The following is a 23,139-nucleotide window of genomic DNA, read 5'->3' on the forward strand; positions in this document are numbered from 1 at the left end:
CAGTGGCAGGTACGCATTCATCAAAGCCGGAGGAGGCTGTAGGGACTTCTTGACACCACAAGAGTAATGTAATTGCTAACTGGCCAAGAGCACTCACATTCCACAAGCAGTGGAGGCTAAAAGCTAATCAGGACTCCATTTTTTATTGGAGAAGGAAACAGTGACTAGGTGACAGGCTTGGAGGTGACTTCCAGGATAGGGATACAGGCTTTTGGAGAACAGATGAGTTCAGGGACTGGTTGTTATATTTCCATTAGTAGGAAAAGCAGGGTGGGCCTGGCTGCCTGCTCCCGTGAGCATAGGGCGGGAGTCCCAACACCTGGGTTCTAAAGTTTTCTCCAACACAGGATGCTGTATGATGGGGGCAAGGCAGCCTCAGTGTCCTCGTGGAGAATGAGAGTTGGGGAACTAGCGGATCTCCTGGTGTTCTGTATGTTAATGAGTGTGTGTCCCAGCGAGAGGCTCACTTGTCAAAGACATTGACATAGACGTCATGATGCTAAAGTCAGAGCAGGACTTCACAGAGGCATTTGTTTCACTGGGACCAAGCACTGCAGGCAGATCTTTGAAAAAGAGCCATCCAGAATAGAGTCTCTCCAGGGCTACATTGAGAGGAAGTGAGTTTCCAGTCCCTGGAGATAATCAAGCAGAGACTGGATGGCCATGTGCCAGGAATCTTAGAGAAGAGACTCATGGGGTACTGAACTAGATGGCTTCTAAGCTCCGTTGCTTGGGGAGCTTGGAAGGGCTATGATGGCAACCCCAGCCTCCTGGTTTCTTTCTTTCTGCCCCAGAGCAGCAATTCTCATTTCTGGCCCGCACATTAGATTCACTGAGATCTTTTTTTAAAAGTTAGTGCCGAGACCTCACTTGCAGAGATTCCGATTTAATTGCTCTGGGGTAGTGCCAAGCCCCTCAGTTCCACAAGGACCTGGGCTATTGGTGCTTCATGGGCTTCCATCTCACCTCCATCCTCCCTGTAGGGGCGGGGAGTTACAAACCCTTCTGCTCCCATTCTGCCTCTGTATGGAGCTCGAAGGTTTAAATCTGTATTTACCGTTCCATATTCATTTACCCAACAAACATTTGTTAAGTGCTTGCTTTGTGTCTGTAAGAATCCTAGGTGGGCCAGCTTTTGGCTACCTTAGGAGCAGCAAGGACCAAACTGCCTTTAAAAAGGCCTCATCATGTATGTTTCCACCTCCCGCACGTAGCACTGTGCCTGGCACATGGAAACATGTAATAAAAAAGTTTGATTGAATCATGTGGAATCTTTGCCAATATTGTAAGTGGGGCAGGAAAATAAATTATAAGCAAGCATGCAGTAGAGAATTCATGATATGCCAGTTCCCCTCTGCCCAGACCTTATAAAGGAAACTGTCTCCTTAATTGGAATTATGTTTGTGGCCTGAAGGGGGTGACCCGTCTGACTTGATATTTTGGGAGCGTGGTCTCCTAAATAACCTTTTTCTGCCTTCCTTGGGGCATCGCACAGCGGGAGAGCCAGGGCCTGGGGAGGATCATTTTCTCTTAATTGGTGTCCTGGTCGTCACGCTGGCTTCACTAAACATGAGCAGGCCACCCTCTGCTGAGACCTGAATGCCCTTGTTATTAACTGCATGATGTCCCTCAGACATCAGGTTCCATCTCTTTCCGGGAGTGACAATTTAGAGGTCCAGGGACATGCCCCAGGGGCAACTTGACTTTATGAGTTTTGTGTCGAGACCACTGGCTTCCTTCACTCCACAAGTATTATTTGCCTAGTGTCCCCGTGGCCAGGCCCAGTCTGCAGAGACAGTGCAGACCCCAAGCCCTGACCTCAGTCTGTTCACTGTCTATCACACCACTAAAGCCACACCACTGGGGGCTTCTTCAGAGAGCAGGTGGGACTGGTGAGGGCAGGGCCTGCAGGGGTGATGTTCCGGCAATTGCCATCCTGTCTTCGTGAGGTTCCCTCTGGGTCAGTGGTGAGAGCACAGGTTTGAATCTGGCCCCCACCTCTTCCTCATCCAGGGATGGTGGGAATGTGACCCTTTCCAGGCTTCAGATCCCTCATCTCTAGAATGGGGCCATGGGTTGTTCTGAGGACCTAACGAAGTTAGCACAGTGCCTGGCCTGTGGTAAGTGAATAATAAATGTTAGCTGTTACTTTCATCACCTCTCTTTAGTTCTGATGAATTTGGAAATTCAGGATGGAAGTGTCTACCTGCTTGACATATCTCAAAAATTTTGCTCCCTTCATTCAAATATTCAACGTTCAACTAATATTTATTGACTTACTATGTGCCAGTGTTCTAGGCATGGGGCTGTAGGAGTGAACAAATGCAATGTAAAAATTCCCCGCCCTCTGGGCTGACATTCTGGTGGGGGTGAGAGAACAACATCCATGGGAAAATGGGGTCAGATGGTGAAAGGTGCTCTGGTCACCCCAGCTGGGCAGTGCTGACGGGGGCACCAGGCATGGCCAGCCTCAGGGAGGGTGTGGGGCCCAGGGCAGACTAGCGGGGTTCCTGGTGCTGAGGTTACCCTGTGTAGAATTAAAGCAGGCAATGGCTCCCAGCTTCGATGGTGGGTATATGGACCCCGTTCAGGGATGGGGGCTGAGGAGGGCACAGGAGGACTGAGGACAGGGCTCCGAGGAGCCACCTGCTCTCGGGTCTGGGTCAGACCCCACTTCCTGATGCGGGTCAGCTGGCTCATGATGCCTGGTTGGCTCCTGGGACTGAGAGGAGAGTGTGGATGGTCTCATCTCAGCTTTCTACCCACTGGGGATCCACCTCAAGCATCCCCTGGCTGTGGGGTTCGGGCGTGGGCCCAGAACAGAAGCTTCATGTAAGAAGGTGACGGGGCTGGAGAAAAGGTGGCAGTGAGGTTTAGCCCCATCTCCAGCCCCTGGGACCTGTGGTAAAGACGTCCTCACCCACATAGTGGGCTCAGGCAGGCAGGAAAGTTTCCTGGAGCTTGGCAACTAGTATCCATGCTTGAGCTCTGCCGTGGAGAGCACTGGTCACTCGGGCACAAAGGAACCACTTGTAGGTCTTCTCCCTCAGTCCGGGCTTCCTGCCCATTCTTGGCTGTCCTAGCCTGATGTGTCCTCCAGGGTCCCCTAACCTGACCCTTGGCCCATCTCTTCTTGACCTTGCACTGTGGGCAGGACGGAGAAGTCAGGGAGAGGGTCCAAGAGGGAGAGGATGGGATGTCAAGGTGACGGGGTGATGATTGTGCAGAGGGCAGCCCTTGGGATGAGCTCCTGGGAGCTCTTGGATGGCATTTAGGCTCAGTGGGTTGGGGTTGGAGGGGGTAGGGAATCTCTGGCATTTGGCAAGTGTCCAGCACAGTGCCTGGGCATGGTAAGTGCTCAGTGAATATATGTCGTATGAATGCACGAGTGAATGAATGTTTGGCTATGCAGATTGCAAAGGTGTCTTTCTGAAATGCCTCGGGGATATCTTTATAAATTGTTGCAGCCATAAAATGCTGATATTGGGGGTGCAGTGAGCAGCTCCAGACTGAGGATCAGCTGCATTTACCTGCACTGACATCTGCATGGCAAGAGAAGAGGTGTTTGGCTACAAGAGAATGCATGCTTCTCTTTGTGTGAAAACAGAATGGGATTTTTCATATGCATCATCTTATCTCATCCCCTAACAGCTGTGAGAAAAGTAAGGGTAGTTCTGGTTTGCAGAGAAGAAACCAGAGGCCCAGAGAGGTTAAAGGACTGATCCAATGTCACACAGCTAGTTAGTAGCAAAGACATGACTTGAACTCTGGCCTTTTGGTTTCAAATCCTATGTTATTTAGAAAGAGACAATGAACATCTTCGTTAGCCCCCATGACTAAAAATAGGAAGCTTGCCTTGTTGTGTTTGAGGAGAAGATGGTGTGAGTGGGTTTTGTGGCTGACCATTTCACACCCAGCATTTCATCATCTACAAAATGCCTAGGAAAAGAAAACTCCTGAAAAAAAAAAAAAAAAAGGAATGAGTGTTGGATATGTCCCTGTGACCTGTTTGTCATGGCATGTGTGCCTGGCGTCTTGGTCATCAGGCTTAACTGAACTTTGGAGATGGTTTTGTCCAGGAGTCTCATTTTACTGGGGGCTGAGGCTTAGGAGAAGGAAGCAACTTGTCCAGGCCAGGCGTTTGCTACGGAGGAGGCTGAGACCCCTGTGCCCTTGGATCCATACCGTGGGCCTCTCTTCCAGAGCTCTCTTGGCTAGCAAGCATCAGGGTCTTGGCCCTTCTCCCTTCTCAGGCTGGTCAGAGGTCCAGCTGCCCTCTGGAGTCCCCAGAGTCTCCCTTCCCACTGTGACAGCATCGGCTGTCTCTCCTGGTCTCAGGTTGAACAGTCCTGGGAGGCAGAGGGTCTGAGTGACTTCATTCTGTCACTTCATTCATTAGTAACTGAAACAGGATTCTGTTAGCTGACTTCTGGTAGGAGCCAGGCTGGGAAGCCGCTCTGAGAATGCTGGGAGGACCAACAGCTGCAATTATTATTATTATTATTATTATTTTTGATACAGAGTCTTGCTCTGTCACCCAGGCTGGAGTATAGTGGCGTGATCTCGGCTCACTGCTGAGAACTTCTATCTCCCGGGTTCAAGTCATTCTCCTGCCTCAGCCTCCTGAGAAGCTGAGATTACAGGCATGCGCCACCACGCCCAGTTAATTTTTGTATTTTTAGTAGAGATGGGGTTTCACCATGATGGCCAGGCTGGTCTTGAACTCCCGGCCTCAAGTGATCCACCTGCCTTGGCCTCCCAAAGTGTTGGACTTACAGGCGTGAGCCACCACGCCTGGGCTTGCAATTAAATTAGGGTGCTCCACCTGGAAGGAGGAGGCTGTGCTAAGATAGGAGCTGAGGATGATGGATAAGAATGAAAGATCCAGCTGGGCACGGTGGCTCATGCCTGTAATCCCAGCACTTTGGGAGGCCAAGACTGGCGGATCATGATGTCAAGAGATCGAGACCATCCTGGCTAACAGGTGAAACCCCGTCTCTACTAAAAATACAACTGGGCATGGTGGCATGTGCCTGTAATCCCAGCTACTCGGGAAGCTGAGGCAGGAGAATCGCTTGAACCCGGGAGGTGGAGGTTGTAGTGAGCCGAGATTGTACCACTGCACTCCAGCCTGGCGATGGAGCAAGACTCTGTCTCAAAAAAAAAAAAAAAAAAAAAAAGAATGAAAGATCCCAAGAACTGGGCAGCATGAGAGATCCCAAGAACTGGGCAGCATGAGATTGAGGAAGGAAGAAGGCCAGGGCTTGGTGCTGATATGGAGGGAAAGGAGCCTCAGGTCTCCCTGGAGAACAGCGACTAGTGATGCGGTCTTCCCTGCCAGCAGAAGAGGGGCTGGTTTAATTTGCATAGCATTAATTAGCAAGACCATCTAATTAGGACAACCATTACAGAACCACAGTCATAAGCCGATGTTGAATATCAATCAATTTTGGACCTCTCCATGAAATTGAAGGAAAAGTTGACCTTATTAGACAGAAAAGATTTCTAAATCAATTATTTCCCAGACTGAATGCACAAAACATAGTGATGTTAGACAGGCACATCAGACCTTAATTCAGTAAATACGAACTTCAGACGCTGTCACCTTTTCCCTTTGGGGGTTTCAGCCAGTGACAGAAATCATGAATGGACCACATGTGTGTATAAGCACACACACGCACACAGCCATACACATACACTCTTTGTGGGTAGCAGCTTGGTTGGGGAAGGAGCCTGCCCATCATTATCCGAGTTAAGCTAATATTTCATTTTGGTTCAGTGCCCCTCCAGGACTCTGTCTGTAAGCATAGCTTTCTCTTTTTTGTGATGTTCCAAACAATAAAACACATTTAGAACTTCAAAGTCTCTGGGAAGAATCTACCATAATCATTACAGTTCTGGCCTGTTTTTGGAAGCTACAAGGCAGGCCAGGAGAGCAATTTCTGTGGCTGGCTCAGAAGCTGGGGAACACAATCCATCACCCTCTGCACAGCCTCAGGGGAGGAAAGGCTGGAGCAGCTCTAAGAAGCCTCACTGCAGATATTGGAGGGCCAGCAAGGCGTGGCCGCAGGAGCAGGTGGGGTGCTGGGGCACAGGCAGGGTATGGAACCTGGAGGCAGACAGATCTGGGTGTAAAACCTGGCTTCTGCAAATCCTGGCTTTGCCATGGTGAGCCCTGCCCTTGAACAACTTACTTAACTTCTGAGAGCTTCCATTTTCTCCTCTGTAAGAGTGGGTTGATGATGCCGTCCTTGCATGGTAGGCCCCAATAGACGTGCTTTATTACAGATTATTGTCATCAGTGAGAAATCACAGATCTGTGAAGGGCTGGCTTGTGGCCTGGAGCAGAACAGGGACCACATGGATGGAGGCAGCTCTTAGGAATTCTGTTGACGTATTTTCAGTCTTTTTCTACACTAAAAAAAAGCTTAAAAACTAAATAATTGGAAATATACTACATATCGTGTTGGGATCTGAGTTTTTCACTTAATATTCTATCATCAGCCATTCTCCATGTCTTCAGATATTCTCTGCAGAAGTGTTTTTTAGTGACTGCATGGTGTTCCATCACTGCCTGATCTCAAATCTACTTAACCACTTGAACATTTGTGGGCATTTAGGAATAAATGGCTTTAAAAATGACTCTCATGAAATGAGATATAATTCCTGAGTATTCCTGTGTGTTAAGGATTGTTACTCCGTGTTGAAAAGTTCTGAGTCATGGGGCAGAAGGGTTGACCAGTTGACCACTGGATTCCCTCTGTTCTACGAGCCCCTTATTGGCCCTCAGATGGGAGTGAGTAGGGGCAATGGGTGTGGCAGGTACCCCATCCTGGGGTGTATGGCAGCCCTGTGTCACTGCTGTCCCCCAAGGAACCATATCAATTTCAAGCTTCATTGATGTTCAGGCAGCAAAGAGAAGATGTTAATTCAACATTCTACCAAATAGAAAACATTCCTAGTTTAGCCAGACTTCTTTAACATGTTTTCCAGCTATTAAAAGTGGTTGGTTAATTTTTTTTATTGACTTGATGGAGAATGCAAAGAAATCTGTAAGATATTGAGAGTCCCTGTTGATCCAGCACACAGCTTGGTCATCCTGCAGATGGGGCTGGAACTGGCCAGGGAGGTTGTACTGGCCAAAACCAAGAAGCAGGTGGGAGTTGCCTGTTCATGTAAAGGTTTTGAGCTTTAGGACAAAAGGAAGAGGCTCAAAGGAGAGAGACAGCATCTGGCCCATTTCCCTTCACTGCTTCCTTTAAAATGATGGAAATAGACTTGGATTCTGATGTCAATTCATTTCTGCCAAAAGAAATAAATGAGAGGCTGAAATGTGCAACTGATCCCAAATCCTTCCCGGGGAGGTGTGAAGCTCCCAGATGGTTTCAGACCCCTTTGAAAAGAAAGTTATGGTCATTTCTGGCTGGCAAACATTGTGAGCTGTCCCCAGTTGATTCGTGCAGGGAGGTTTGTCTTACCCTAATACAGTCTGAGTGTTCCTGAATTCGCCGTTTGCTCTTTTCAGCTCCATCTGGGTCTTGTGGTTGGGTAGCGTTTCAGGCATCAGGCAGTGCTTGCGAAGATCAGAACGTTTTTGAGGGCCAGCACTGTGTTCTGTCCTTCTCTGTGTTGACATTGGACCAGAACAGCACCAACCCTCCTTAGGCCCCCATACATGTGTGCTCAGTAAATGATTGCAGGCTGCTCTTCACAGAACCGTGGAACATGAAGAGGCTAAAAGAAGACTTGCTTATGTTTAGATCATCTTATGTATAGCAAATAATGGAGATCTTTTCCCGTAGTTGGACGACCCCATACAATGTAGAAAGTCAGAGTTAGTGAATAAGCCAGATCAGAAGCTTCTGGTGTGTATCACTGTATGTATAGAATCTAGCACACTGGTGGATATCTAGCAAGTGCCCAGCAAATGAGAAGTGGTTGAAATTGTTGTGAAAGAGTGAATGAATGAGTTACTTCATTAGTTTTCTTTATATCTCCAGTGGGCCTCAAGAAGTGTACCAATGAAATGAATGGGGAGATTAATAGACATCAGGGAGAGCGCTTTCATTCTGTTTTAGCCCACAGAGGGTGGCCGAGAGCATGGACCTGGGCACTTGGAAGTCCTGGGTTCGAGTCCCAAGCCCTCCTCTCATTCTTGTGGTAGCCATATTGGACTTACCGCCTCACTCCATAGATCTCAGCTGCCCTCACATCCGCCTCTGAAAGCTGCCTCGGACCCATCCACAGTGGCCTCCCTCCCTCGAGCTCCCCTAGCTCTACCGTAGATCTCACTCTGCCAGTTGATCATATTCTCCCTTACCTTGTTGTCTTAAGGTGTCATTTAGGTCTACTTAAATGAATGCTTCCCATGTTTCTACATTGTTTGCCACTGGAGAGTGTGCCCGAGGGCTTGCGGGCGTGCTCTGTACTGCGAGTCAGAGGCCTTGGCTTTGAATTCTGGCACAAGCCACCCACCCCTCTGGGCCTCAGCCTGTAATATCTATAAGGTAAAAGGCCGAGGGCTGTTCTGAGGAAGGATGAGAACAAATACGTGAAACTACCTTGTAAACTGTAAGGTGCCTTCCAGAAATTGGGCATCATTCTTCTAATGACCAACTCCCTGAGGACAGGGGCTGTTTCTTTTGTGGCGTGCACCACTCCGGACCAAGTGCAGGGCCGCCACACACAGTCGCTGCTTGGAAATGCTTCCTGGATCTCATCCGCTGCCTTCGCTCAGGGCTGTGTTCCCACCTTCCTTTGGAACTGGGAGCTATCTCTACTTACAGCTTCGAAATGCCCAGAGGTGCACCAAATTCCAACCCAGACACCCTGATTTGTAGAGGATGCAAAGTAAATGATAAGGGTAGTTAACACTTACTTGGCCAGGCACTGTTTTGGGCACTTTACCTAAATTAACTCCTTTATTTTCACAACAGCCCTGTGAGGTAGGCCCCAATATTATCCGCATCTGACACAGGAGGCATGCTGGTGCAGAGAGGTGGAGTGGGCGTTCTAAGGTCATGTAGCCCTAAGTGGCTGTTGTAGGACTGGGACCCAGCAGTGTGGCCGCAGAGGTCATGTTCTTAACCACACACCTCAGGTTCTCTAAGCTGCCCTGGGGCTGAAAGGCTGTGGTGGAGAACACAGGGCTCACCTCCCCCACCTAATCCCTAGCAGGAGGGACCCTCAGAGTCCTTCTCCTGCCAGGACCCCTCTCTGCTCCTGTGCTCACCCACTTCTTTCTCCAGTAGCTCCTCTGCTGTCCCTGCCTCCTCCCCTGCCCTTGGCCTAAGCCAGGAGATGAGAGCAGCTGCTGGGACATTCAGATTCAGTCCTGAAAGAATTCTGCCTCCGAAGTCCTCTGGTTTGGGTTTAAGAGAAAACAGAGGCCCAAGCTGGCGTAATATTGATGCCCAAACCGTGTAATAGCGGCACAATAAAGAACGATGTTCATATGACTTACGAGCATGGAAGTACAAATTCTAAATAACACATCAGCAAACTGAATCTAGCCATGTATAACAAACATAATACATCATGCCCAAGTAGCGTTCATCCCAGGAATGCAAATATGACTTAGCCCAAGAAAACAGAGGCTCAGAGGGGGCAGCTGCTGAAACAGAGCCAGCCCAGGCACAGCCCAAGGCTTTTGTGTGGCTCAGGCTGACTTTGTGCTACACCTGCTCCTAGGAGTGGCTGGTAACAGTCCCTCCTGTGTCCCCACCCCTTCTCTTTTACACAGCCGCAGAATAAAGTGAGACGCTCCTTTTCCTGCACTCCCTAATTCTCTCTCTCCATTGTTCCTGCAGGACTCCATGTTTTCGTTGGCCCTGAAATGCCTTATCAGTCTGTCCACCATCATCCTTTTGGGCTTGATCATCGCCTACCACACACGTGAAGTCCAGGTAGGTGCCCCCGCCTTACTCCTTCATGCAGCGGCTGATCCTTTGGCCTTGCTCTGAGCCGAGCCCATCCCCACCCCCAAAACCCACTCCCCGAGCAGCTACTTGGGTGATTTTACAAGACGGTGCCCAAGATCTTGGCTCTTCTCTTCTGGTTTGGACCCAAATGGGAGAGGAAACTGCAAGGCTGCCCCATGGCTTTCGAATAACTGTTAAGTTGTCTTCGAAGTGCGGATCCCAGAGACAAACGTAGGGCCTCACGCTGAGCGAGGTTGCTGTATTCGGGACCCTCACTGAGCACCATCAGGCTGGGAGAGCCCCTGATGCATTGCTCTGCCTTTTCTGTCTCTTGTTGGATCCTTTATGAACTTGGGCCACCGAGTTGATCCCCTCAGTGAGGCAGACCTGCCTCGTGTACCCCCACATATGCTGCACTGAACTCCACCAAGGAGTCTGCTTTTTGTGAATGATGTGGGCTTCACCCTTGTGGGTGCCAGGCTGGGGGTGTCATTTTCTAGAAAGAATAAGAGTCTGCTGTGGCTGAGAAGGCCCCTGTTTCTTGCTGCCCAGGAGTAAGTTGGTACCCAGAGAAACATTGGCTGGGCCTCCAGGGTGCACTTCCAGTTTGGCTGACATAGGGAGGATGGTTCAACCCGGGCCAGGAGGATGAGACAGGAGGGAACAGATCTGAGGCATCTTCTGGTGACGAGCCTCCCCCAGCCCCCGGCCTTTCAGGCTGACCTGCACTGCTGTGGACCTGAGCAGTTCTAAACTCTCCAGATGTTTTTCCTCATGTGCATGTGAATCTGGAAACCATCCCGGTCCTTTGGCCGGAGGAGCACAGATAGATTCACATCTGGGCAGCAGGCGAGAGACTGACGAAGACCAGAGTCAGAGTCAGAAAAACTGGGGCCAAGGCTCGGCCGTGACCTTTTTTCTCGGAGTGTCTTTGGCCAGCCCTGTGACCTTCCTGGGTCTCGATCTTCTCATCTAGAACATGGGGCCTTTATTCCAGCTCTGCTGAGCTGTCGTGAGGATGGGATGAGGAGTGCATGGGAGAGTGCTTTGTGAAGCGCTATTGAACAACACTGTTCGAATCCAGTCCCTTTCGTTACTCGGCAGTTTCAGGGTGGAGCAGCTGTCCAGATGCAGGTGGGGGTGCCTCCTCCTCCTAGAGAGCCTTGGCTTTTTGTCTAAAGGTCAGGGGCCACTGTGGCTGACTGGGACATGGAAGCCTCAGCTCCAGGCCACCTTGGCAGGGCTGCATTCTGTCGATGACTAGAGGATACTGACCTGGATGCTGGGACTCTTCAGCCTCTAAAGGGTTGCACGTGCTTGGACAGGGGCTGTGCTTGTGCCGAATGCCACCAGGCAGCTTCCTTCATGGAGTCTGAATTGGACGCAGTGGTGGACTTTAACTCAGACATTGTCCAGTCAGCCCCAGAAAGGAGCCAGGAGTACAGGCAGGGAGGAACAGGGCCACGGAACCGAGATAGGACAGAAGTTGACAGTCTGGGCTCCGGGCCTGGTTCCACCCCACCCAAAGCCAGCTGTGGGACCCAGGCAGTCCCTCAGGGTCCATGTCCTCATCTGTAGGGAGGCTGTATTATTATATGTCCCCCTGACCTGTGTGGGGAGGTGTCACACACACCAAAGAAAAAAGGCAGAATCATAAAACTCAGTTATGACCTAGGCTTGAGGAAGGGGAAGAAGAGGAGCTGTTCTTAGCCTCAACCCCACACTATGTTGGTGCTAAGCCTGACTACTTCCTCTTTCTGCTCCAGGCATTGGTGTGGGTAGAGCCAGGTATCCCTCCCTCTGATGTTCCTGAGGTCCTTGTTCCCAGTCCAGGGCCTGCAGCCCTAGCTCTCGGCCTGTTCTGGTCCAGCTGCCGCTTGACTCAGTTCTGGCCTGGTGGCAGGGTCATGTTGCTGACAGCCCAGAACCTGGCTGGGCACCCATTGTCCCATGTCCAGCTCATGGCCAATCTCTGTTTCAGCCCTAATCATGGGCAGTAGATGATGCTATTGGGGGTCATTCATTTTGGCCCGACACAATTTGGAGAAACAAAGTAAAATCAGTTGTGTTGAATCCTGACCCTGGGGCTCAGTTTCCCCATCTGAAGTATGGGAACCACATCAGCCACTTTGCTGAACTCTTGCAGGGGTTGGGAACAGTGTAGAGTACAGAGTGGGCTTTCACAGAGTGGAAACTTTGGTTCCTTTCCTGTGACCTTTGTCCCACTGCTTCTAGCTGGGCCTTGTCACTTACCAGCTGGGTCCACCAGGTGGTCACTGTCATGACCGCCTGGTACTGGCAGGTGGCTGGGCTTCCTCCTGCTCTGGCTCAGCCCTTCCTGTACCCTGAGCTCCTGCCACCCAGCCCCTTATCCTCCCTGCAGCCTCCATCACTTGAGGAAAGTCACCAACACCGGCTTCCTCTGTGCCTCTTACCTTTCCAGTAAAGTTCTTTCTGTGCCCAGCTGGACCTTCTCTTGCCAGAGGGAAATGGGAACAGTTTGGGCCCAGAGAGTCAGCAGGAGGGAGGCTCCTACAGAATGCCCTTGTATATACCTCACTGGGCCATATTGCAGTTTTCTGTTAGGCGTCTTTCTCCCCAACCTCAGAGGCAATTATCTTTGCATTAACCTTTACATTTCCAGAGACCTATAGTGTCTGACAAAAAGCAGGCGTTTGTAGCACGTTCTTTGAATGGAAAGCGTGCTGAGTTCAAGGTAGCTATTTTCCAAAGCTGGTCATGCCATGACTTAGCTTTTTGGTCTTGGAGCTCAGTGTCCTCATCTGTTACTTAGCCCCCCAATCTTGTAATTCTCTGGTTTAGGTCTGGCTGCTCAGCCAGCTGCGGAACCTACTTCCTGCGAGTGGAGGAAGGAGCTATCCCAAGTGTGACTGATGAACTTACGCAGAGGGGAGTGCTTAGCAAGCAGCTTCCACAGGGAAAGGCCAGCTGCTGCCCGTCTGTTGTGAAGCAGTCAGGGCAGGGGGTGGCTGCTGCATCTCCCCTTGGGGTGATTCAGGACCTTTGCTAGGAATCTGCTCACAACTTTCCTCATCCACAATGGTTCCTGGTCACATGACTAAATTTTAGCAGGGACCAGAAGACCATGTCCCCGTCTTCCCCAACCTTGCCCCAAAAGCTCACACCCAGGCCCCAGGCCCTGCCCGGCACATACGTGAGGCTGGGGGAGTACCTTTTAGAACACTATTCTTATTTGTTCATTTAGATGGCTTGAGTTTTTCAGGAAGAAGAATTCTGCAACATTGTTGGGTAACTCTCATCCAAACTGGGTAATTTATAAGGAACATAAATGTATTTCTCACAATTCTGGAGGTTGGGAAGACCAAGATTAGGGTGCCAGCAGCTTCAGTTGTCTGGTGAGGGCTGCTCTCTGCTTCCAAGATGGCGCTGCATTGCTGCGTCCTCAGGCGGGGAAGGCAGGAGGCTGGGGGACTGAACACTGCATAGGGCCTCTTTGATAAGGGCCTTAATCCCATTCACAAGGGAGGAGCCCTCGTGGCCTCAACACCTCTGAAAGGCCCCATCTCTTAGCACTGCCACATTGGCAACACCTGAATTTTGGAGGGGACACGTTTAAATCGTAGTGCCCACCTAGTGCAGGAACCCCAGGGCCTCTGTGGGTGCTGCTGTGGCAGAGCTGCCAGCCCCCCTGGGAGAGGCTGCCCTACCAGTGTCTTTAGAAAGCCCGCCCTTCTGCCGAGGTGAGGCAGCCTCCTTGGAACTTGCCCCCAGGCCTGGTTCTGCTTCTGGAGCAGGGAAAAGAAGGGGCTGTGTTTCCCGCGTGGTAGCCTCCATCGTTTGAAGATGGCACCCCACCCCGTCTCTCCTCAGTCTCCTTCTCTGTTGGCGTTTTGGAGCACAGACCTTCAAAGACTCAGGCATCTCTTTTCCTCAGGCCGGTGTGTCTGGGAGAGAAATGAAAATACAAGAATCAATGCATTTTGTTTATTTACCAAAACTCTGACTGAAAACTGTGCTCTCCCTTGGAGAGTCCATTTACTTCTGTGGTTTAGCTCTCACCAACAGCTCTCAGACCATGCCAACCCCCTCCCCAGGCTGCAAACTCACGTTTTAGATGCCACCAGCAGCCCCTGGCTCCACACGCAAAACACTGAACTCCTCTTGCTCCCCAGTATCCTCTCCTCCCATGCTCTTGATGACCCACCAAGGGCAGTCATTGGTTCAGCATCTATTTAATAATCTTCTAGGTGCAGAGCCCGGGACAGGAGCCCAGTTCTCTAGAGGAGAAACTTGGAATTCACCATGCTTCTCCCAGGGGTCACCAACTTTGAGTGAACCTATGGCTCTAATGAATGGCCCTGGTGCCATCCTGGAAGGCAGGCTAGCAGGTGACTGAGAACATAGACTTCAGAGCAGCCCAGCTTGGGTGCAAATCATGCTGTTTGTCACATTTTAGTGTGTAAGTGGCCTTTAACAAGTTACTTAATCCTTCTTAGTCTATTTCTTTTCTGTAAAATGGGACGAATAACCATACTGTGGAGGCCACAGCAACTCCATCTTGGATGCTGATCCTCCATATTGACTTCCGATTAACCCAGTTTTGGGAAAGCCTCTAAGATTTCTCCTTTATCTACTGTTTACTGTAAGTCCTGCCCTTAGGCAAATTGCTTCTGAAGCACATATACCCCTTCCCTCTGGTATCTAATCCCTGGTTCTAGGGGGTCATGGTGCAGGATCTACCATCTTGTCTTACTGCCGCCGGAGACTGTGGCTTTTGTTCATAAGTCCCTATCAAATGTTTCTTGCTGAGAAACTGGATATGTCAGCCCCTTTCTTCAACCTCTCGGCTTCCTCAGCCTTTGGGGGTAGGTTTGCATATGCCTACCCACCCGGAACCAGTACCTACCAGAAAGGGTTATTGTACAGATTAAATTAGATAATATAAGCAGAACTCCTTCACTGAAGTGAGAATGCTGTTTGTCTGGCTGACAGAGTGGAAAGGATACCCCGGACAGCAGTCTCAGAGTAAACAAAGGCTCTGAGATGGGGAACTGCAGAGCACACTGGGAATGTGTCAAGGACAGGGTCCTGGGTAGGGGGGTGAATTCACTATGGATGGTGGGCAGGACCTGTAGGGGCTTGTTTGCCTTGCTGAAGGGTTTTGAAATGTCCTGTAGGCAGCAGCAGAAACTATGAGAAGGTTTCAAGATGATCAGATTTACATTTTAGACAGCACTCTTCATCTGCAGCATGCAAATGTAGGAAAGGCCAATTTCAGAGGCAGGAGGACAGTGGGAAGCATGTCATCATGGGCCAGGTGAGGGGTGATAATGCCCAGAGCTGGGGCAAGAGTGAGGAAGGGAGAATGGGAGGGATGCAGTGCCCCAGGGAGGAAGTGCCTGGCTCAGAGCCCCGGGCATGGAATAAGGGGTGGGGTGCAGACACATTCATGTCCAGAGGCGTGGAGCAGAGCCTGGCATCCTTAATAAAGTTGCAGGGATGGGAGGTGCGGTCCCTACACCCAGGCCAATGCCGGGCACATAGCAGGTAGTCAGTGAAGGCCTTCAACCTCATGAATTTGAAATACAAGGGACCAAAAAAAAAAAAAAAAAAAAAGGGAGGCTTTTAATTTATTAGGTATATAAAAGGGGATATTTTCATTAAATACCGATAGAGTTCTGAGCAGACAAGGAAATTACTTGAAATTACAGGACATAAATTATAGGAAGCCTCACTCCCTGTGGCATGATTGCTCTGTGGATGGGAGTGTCCTCCTAGGTGCGTGTAATGTACTGTCACAGGGACATGGGTGTCTGTAATGCAGGAGGTGTTGCTGGTCCAGGTGCTTTGGGGTCCCATCACTAAAGGAGTTAGTGGTGTCCTCCCCTGATGGAACAGACAGAAGAACTCACACTGTATCTTGCTCTGTGCCCTCACTCTCCCTTCTCCCTGTAAAAGAAAGCAGACTCAAGTCACATCCTGAACGTAACCTGTAAGGTGTCCTGGCACTGAGAGACAAGGTATAATAGCAGAGCATGTACTGACCTCTATAAATTTTCCAACCCTAGTACAGTCTATAAAAATGGTGAGTCCATTCATTTGTTTATTTATTCAACAAACATTTATTGTAGGACTACTTTGTGCTAGGCATTCAGAATCCAGAAATAAAACAGACCTGATTCCTGCCTTTGGAAATTGGTTTGTCCTAGACCTTGATCCACTGTGACCCAGGGTCATAAGTGCCATAATATGAGGGTCTGTGAAACGCCAAGTGGCCACGGAGGAGGGAGTGATGCATTTCTCCCAGAGAGGCTGGGCAGGTTTCACGGGGAGATGATGCTGTGCCCTGTATTTGCCAGGAGCAGAAACCTTGTATGCTCAGGACAGAGCTGGCCCAGAGTGTTTTAGGAGAGGAAAAAAAGAGAAGGAAGCTGTGCCTGTCCTCCGAGGGAAGGTGGAGGTTGCCCAAACCCCCCAAGGTTGGGGCTAGAGTCCCCATCCTTCTTCAGATACCTGGTAGAGGTTTCCTAAGGGTGTCTCTGGCTGGTTGGTTGATGGACTAGAAATACCTTAATTGAACCTCCGTGATCTTGAGACCTCCAGACAGACTTCTCAGCCTGGCTACGTCTGAGCATGTCAACTCCTTAACTCAGATGTGATGAGCAGATGGAAGGAGGGAGCTGGGGCCACTCGTCCTGAAGGGGAGGAGACCTTGACAGGAAATTCCACATGGGGGCCTCCTCCGCCAGGTGTACATCCCTCTCCTGTTCCACTTTCATAAATGCGCCCCTGGTTGATCACAGCACACAAGGAAAGTTGAAAATGGGGAATGTGTTCCAGGGAACAGTGCCCGGCGACGGGGATTCACTGGAGTGCTGCTCTTCTCTGGGCCTCGGCCTCCTACCTGGCCCAGCTGTGCACAGTGGGGCTAGAAAGAGAGGAAGAAAGACAGAGAGGATGCTACGCCGCCAACTGGGCCCGAGAAGTCAGAACACCATGGAATAAATCCTTGTCAGACTACACTTTGAAGACAGAAAACTCAGAGGCTGATACATTAGCAAGCGCCTCAGAGACGATGGTGTGGCCACATCTTGTCTACTACTTTGTATGTTTTAGAGGGTTTTCACATCTACCAGACCTTTGGCCTGGCTGCCTTTACCTTTTTGCCTTTTAGGTTTCAGCATAGTTATTTCCTCCTCCAGGAACTCTCTCCGGCCATCATCCCCCTTCCCTGACCCCAGGGTGCCCCTTTTAGGAGTAGACCTAGCACTGGCTCTTACTTGTCCCTGTGTGTCTTATGTTGGTTGTGGATACTATCTCTTGCCTGCAACTCCCTTCCCTGACTGTGGGCTCCATGGCAGTGGTGACTGTATTGGATTCACTGTTGGATCCCCAAAGCCATGAGAGTGCCTAGCACCTAGTAGGTGCTCAATGAGTGTAGGTTGAACGAATGAATGAATGAACGACAAAGCCGGGGTAGGCATGGCAGATTTGCTCTCTCCTCATTCTAAGGAGAAAGCGGAGACTCTAACAGGCTGAGAGCTTGACCTGAAGCCCACAGCCCTGACATCTGACCTGTGCTTTCTGCATCCTAAGGGGCTGCAGGTCCCAGCGGGCTGCCCTCCCTGGCACTCTCTGGGAGGCCCACCTGGGTCCCAGCACCTTTTCACTTGGATCGGCCGCTGGCCATGGATTGCCATGGTTACTACACCAGCCCTGGCAGTCTCTGTGTGACATTTTGGTTTTATTTGCTAAATATTTAAACACTCGGGCTTAACCCTTTCTGCTTCAGAGGGGGCTTTCCTGCTGCTCCCCGTCCCTTAGGTGTGAGGCCCCCCTGCTGCTCTCCCTGGCCCTGGCTGGCATCTCCAGTGGGGTGGGTGTGCTCACGGTGGCAGCGAGGCTTGTTTCTCAGCTGCCTGTATTGACTTTCTGTTTTGTCTCTGGGGAATGTCATCCTGGATCGTGCTCTCACTGGGCGGTGCTGTGTCCGTGAACAGGTGTGAAAAGCCCTGCCCCGGGCACGTTAAGGCTTGACCTCCCTGTCAGCTGGGGTTCTGTTGACTTCCAGGCAAATGCCTCTTGCCAAGTCCTCCAGGAGCTTCCTTAGCTCCAGGAGTTCAGGACTGGGGGAGTCATCTGCCCTTGAACCCTGGCAGGAGGACAGAGGGGAGACTGGTTTCGGGAAGAGTCCGTGTTTGTGAATGGGAAGGCGGTGTGTCGCCTCGCCTCCCACGCTCCTCCTCTGCGGGCTCAGGATGAAGCCTCCCGGGAAGAGGAGGCGGCCCGGGAGGCTGAATCCACCCAGCTATGTGTTACCTTGGAAACCACACACTTGTCCTCGCCCTAGGCCATGTGAAGTGAGGGGGCCGTGGACACGCTTCTCAGGAAGCTTCCAGTGTAATTCAGGATACAAAAAATCACAGTCCCAGCCTGGGCAGCTGAGAGAATGAAAATATTCCCAGAAAAAAAAAAACAGCCAAACACCTGCTCCGCCCAAGGGGCTCCTTCCCCAGCAACCTTCTGCCTGTTCTACATGGGACGAGAGGTCAGAGCCAGTTTGTCTGGGATGCTGATCACTTGTGAGCTAGGACAAGCGACTTGTTCTAGCTCAACCTCAGTTGTGTTGTCTGTAAAGTGGGCAGATTAGGCCAGATGATCTCTGAGAACTCTGATTGTAGCCAGGATTCCATGTCTGAGGGACACTGCGTGACAAGGAGAGGAAAATGTTACGAGAGTGGCTGGGGGCAGTTTTTGGTAACAATGACTGACCTGGTTTGTGTTCAGGAGGCCCTTTGTGGGACTGTCCAAACAACTTCTGTCCCTTCTTTTAATAGCCTTGCCTCTGCCCAGTCACAGAGCTGGCTGTCCCCTAAACGCAGCCTCAAACTTGACGTAGAAACCAATAATAAAGACAGCTCTTGGGCTCCAACATCTGAAAGTTTAAAGGTGACTCCTCTTGAGTCTCTTACACATAGGAGCTGGTCAGACAGCTTAAAGTTTTCAGGATAATAGAGTAAGTGGCCGAGTCCCCTGCCTTAGCACTCCATTCCACCCTCCTTCAGTGAACGCAGACTCCCACTTCTCCAAAGTCATGGGGAACAAGTGCTCAGCTTAACAGAATATTCCGTTTCTCTGAGACTGCCAATGTGTGTCATCCATGACTTTTCAAAGTTAATCTGTTCTATTTGGTTTTCTTGTCACCATTTTTCAATGATGATCTTTTCCCCTGTGGCAGCAGTTCTCAATCAGGGGTGTGCCTCAGATCCCCTGTGTCATGTCTGGGTCCTGCACAGGCAGGTGAACCCCACTGCCTGGGAATGTGTGTTTTGACAGCACCGCAGGGGGTGCAGTGCACACTCCTGTAACTTGGCACTCAGTTAAGCTCAGGTAGGCCAGCGTCTTCCCAGTCATCCCTGCAGCCGCCCCTGCTGTGCCTAACAAAGAGCACTGTGCATAGTGGGACTCAGTGACTCCTCGGGTAAGGACCATTGACTCTCCGAGGATTTGTAAAGTTGGAAGGCGCCGTCGAATCTTTAGTGTTTGGAGGCTTCTACACAAGTGTTGTTGCATCGTGCTATCAAGAAAATTCTGATAATTCTAGTTTCCTGTTGAGTAGGAATCTAGTGAAATGACATTTTCCTGTTTTTAAGAGAAAAAAATGGCAAAATCACTGCTGCTCAAATTCTCCAAACCCCAACAATTGGACGAGGAAAAGAGATGAACTGCCCCTGATTTATCTTTAAATTAAAGAATTCGATGCAATTCAGTTGAGCAGTTTGTTTCCTCCAAAGCCATCTCCCACGCAAACCTGTCCCGTTAGCATGACGGTGAGAGAGACACCGGGCTTGCGGTCCGCAGACCTGGGTCCAAGTTGAGACTTGGTCATTTAAAACACTTTTTAGGCTGTGCACGGTGGCTCATGCCTATAATCCAAGCACTTTGGGAGGCTGAGGCGGGCGGATCATGAGGTCAGGAGATCGAGACCATCTTGGCTAACATGGTGAAACCCCGTCTCTACTAAAAATACAAAAAAAAAAAAAAAAAAATTAGCTGGGCGCGGTGGCGGGCGCTTATAGTCCCAGATACTCGGGAGGCTGAGGCAGGAGAATGGCGTGAACCCGGGAGGCGGAGCTTGTAGTGAGCTGAGATCGCACCACCACACTCCAGCCTGGGCAACAGAGCCAGACTCCATCTCAAAAAAAAAAAAACAAAAAAAACAAAAAAACTTTTTAAAACTTGTGGTAAAATATACATAACCTAAAATTTAGCATTTTAGCCATTTTTAAGTATATGGTTCAGTGACATTAAGAATATCCTTATTATTGTATAATTGTTACCACCATCCATCTCAAGAACTGACTGTCATTTTCTATGTGGCCTTATGTGCCCCCACCAAAGCATGTGGTGAGCTCTCTTTGCACATCATCTCCACAAGCATCCCCCACTTTGTCAGCCCCTAAACTTACCTTTACCCTGTCCCATCGCCCTAGCATCACAGGCCGGGGTTCTGATTCCAAGTTTAGATTGGGGAAGTCGTTGGTAATCCCACAGGTGGTAATAGTGGTGCCTCCATCTGTTGATCTCTCATGCTCTGGGGACTGTGCCTTTACTTTATCATCTCAGTGATTCCTGGTGACAGTCCTGTAGTTAGGCTCTGTTATCATCCCCCCTTTATAGATAAGGCAACTGAGGCAGAGAAGGTAAGAGATGTATCCACAGTCATGTGGCTGGTGAGGGCAGAGGGCTTTGAGGTCAACTGTTTGAGTTGACCACCTCCAAAGCTAGCCAGGTTGCCCTGCCTGGGGGAGAGAGGCCTGTCCTCAAATTACCTCTTCTACCCCTGGTTCTTATAATGGCTAGAAGCAGCCTAGAAGGTGGGCTGAGTCATGGGGACTTCCCTCCAACAAGGGTGAATATTAGGAAGCCTAGGGCTGAACAGCAACCCAGTGTTGGTCCAACCTTGCAGCAGCTCTGGAGGCCCTCATCCCAGCCACACCTCCACCTTGGCTGTGCCCTATGGTGGCTCCTTTGCCTATTAAAATCCCTTCCTTCTCCTGATTTCCCTATTGTCCTCCCCTTGGGTCCCAGGCTTGCCTCAAGGATGAGGCCCAGCACCCTTGGGGAGGTAGAAGGGCAGCTATCTCAGGGTTACATGCCCAGCCATCAGAACTGGGACCCGCTTCAGTTTCTCTGCCTTCCCTTCTGATCCTGACTAGGCTAGGGTCTTCCTTCAAGCCTGGTTGAGTCCCATACTGGGTCTTGTTCTTTCTTGCCTCCCTGCCTTCTGAGAGGCTGGCTTCTACTTCTGCTTGCCTGGAGCCACAGTGTCCCTGAGAGTCCCCAGGCCCTCAGGATCAGACCTGCCTCTGCCCCCAAGCCATCGTCTGCCTGGGCTGAGTCTGGTCTTTCCCTTAGACACTGTGCCTTGGGCTGCCAGTGGCCTGGGTGGGTCAGGCTTCAGCAGCTCTCCTGTTTCCCTGCCCATATTTTCTCCTCCTTCTGCCCGTTCCTATGGTAAGGTGCCAGCAGCCTCCCACCCAAGCTCCCCTGAGCTGGATCCAGGACTTTCCTAGATTAAATGCCCCCGCTTCCCTGGCATAATCATGTCAATAATCCTGTTTCCACCCTGATCTTGCTACTCTGAACAGGACCTGCTTGGTCCATAGCAGCCCAGGGGTCTGGTGACACACTGACCCTCACACACCGCTGGGATCAGGTCAGTACAGAGGGCACCGACCGGCTTTCTCATTTTGTTACTGCAGTCAAAGACAGCCAGTGACTTTTAGCTTTCATGGTAGCCTATTAGTTTATATTGAACTGAATATTTATTAAAACCCCACTGTCTTCTCATGAGCTGCTAAGCCATCAGCTCCCCACCCTCTGCCCCCTCCATCTCCCATCCTTGCTAATACGGTTGGCTTTTTAGGTGAGGACTGTACCTTTCGTTTGCTTCTGTTAATGTTTCCCTGCAGCTGTCTCAGCCCTTCGTTCTAGTCTGTCCAGGCCTTTCAGCATCTCACTCAGCAACATGTATGTGGGGGCCTCCCAGCCTCCTGAGCTCCCACATTTGATGAGCCTGAGTATAATAGCTTCATCTACACCATTGCTACAAATGTCGAACCAGAAGTCGAATCTGGGAAGTAAACTTTCTTTGGTTGGACCAAAGACAGGAGAAGTAAAGAAGAAAATTCAAGGATTTGCACATCTTTTTCATCTTAAAAGTTTTGTGGCCTCCCATGAGGTTGTGGTTTTATGTGCCCTCCCACCCCAGCCCCCAAATAAGCCTGTTCTGCATTCATAAAACACGTGTTCATTGAGCCATGCTCTGTGAGGGGCATGGCGCTTGGGATGGGACAGAGCTGTGAACTACAGACTGGACCTGGTCTCGTGTTACTCACGGTCTGTGACATGAAAGGGTGGCTGCTGGTGCTGGGGCTTGGCTGCTGGGGCTGAGTGTTGAGTCTGTGAAATGGAAGGGTGAAGCCATACGCCTGGTCACTCGGTGAGATCGTGTTGTGTCACAGGAGAGTGCTGAGGCACGGCCACCATGGCTGGACGTTCTCAGAGACACTGCTCAGCCACAGCAGCTGGGCTTGGCTATGACCGCTGACCTGTGACTACAGCAGGCACAGCCACAAACCAGAGATCAGTAACCAGACACGGCGGAGCCATCCATCGGGCGCAGAGCAGCCGCCGCCTCTGAACTCAGAGCCACGCGGCGGCTCTGTGGGAGCACCGGGCAGGGAGTCAGGTATGTCCCCTACACCTGCCTGCTGTGTGATCGCCAACACTCTCTGCTCCTCACTGCCCTCAGATCCCTCACTTGTGCATCTGGGGAGGAAGCTAAGGGCTCTCCAAGGTCCCTCTCAGCTCTTTGTGGTGCTTCTTGCTAGAATGTGCTAGAAACCATATCGATTTGAGAGCAAAGAGAAATTGCCACCAGTGGGTGTGTGTGTGGAATGGGAGGCGAGGGAGTGGGCAGGGCAATATTTGTCTTCCTGCTGCTGTTAGAAATAGCAACTATTCTCTCCCTCCCCTGAGGACTGGACAAAAGGTGATTAATTCATTCAGCACAGAGCTATTGAAGGGCTGTTCTGAGCCAGGCACCGTGGGGACAGCAAGGTCCCTGCCCGAAACAGGCTTGTGATCTAATGGAGAGATAAGCACGCAGACACTCACACGCCTTGGCTGCTGGTGCTGAGGACAAGGGTGTGGAGGGCACGGTGCGCAGTTC

At 50.6% G+C, this 23,139-nt stretch overlaps 1 protein-coding gene across 7 annotated transcripts in view; it reads left to right on the forward strand.

Annotated features, from left to right (window-relative positions):
• KCNN3 (potassium calcium-activated channel subfamily N member 3) overlaps nucleotides 1–23,139 on the forward strand; it is a 164,958-nt gene that overhangs the window by 38,483 nt on the left and 103,336 nt on the right. For all 7 annotated transcript variants that reach the window (XM_077945287.1, XM_077945274.1, XM_015110839.3 and 4 more), the window contains exon 2: nucleotides 9,810–9,905. In XM_077945287.1, coding sequence (XP_077801413.1) covers nucleotides 9,810–9,905 — 96 coding nt within the window. The remainder of the gene's footprint in view (nucleotides 1–9,809; nucleotides 9,906–23,139) is intronic.

Source organism: Macaca mulatta, chromosome 1 (assembly GCF_049350105.2).
Source record: "Macaca mulatta isolate MMU2019108-1 chromosome 1, T2T-MMU8v2.0, whole genome shotgun sequence".
Taxonomy (NCBI): Eukaryota; Metazoa; Chordata; class Mammalia; order Primates; family Cercopithecidae; genus Macaca; species Macaca mulatta.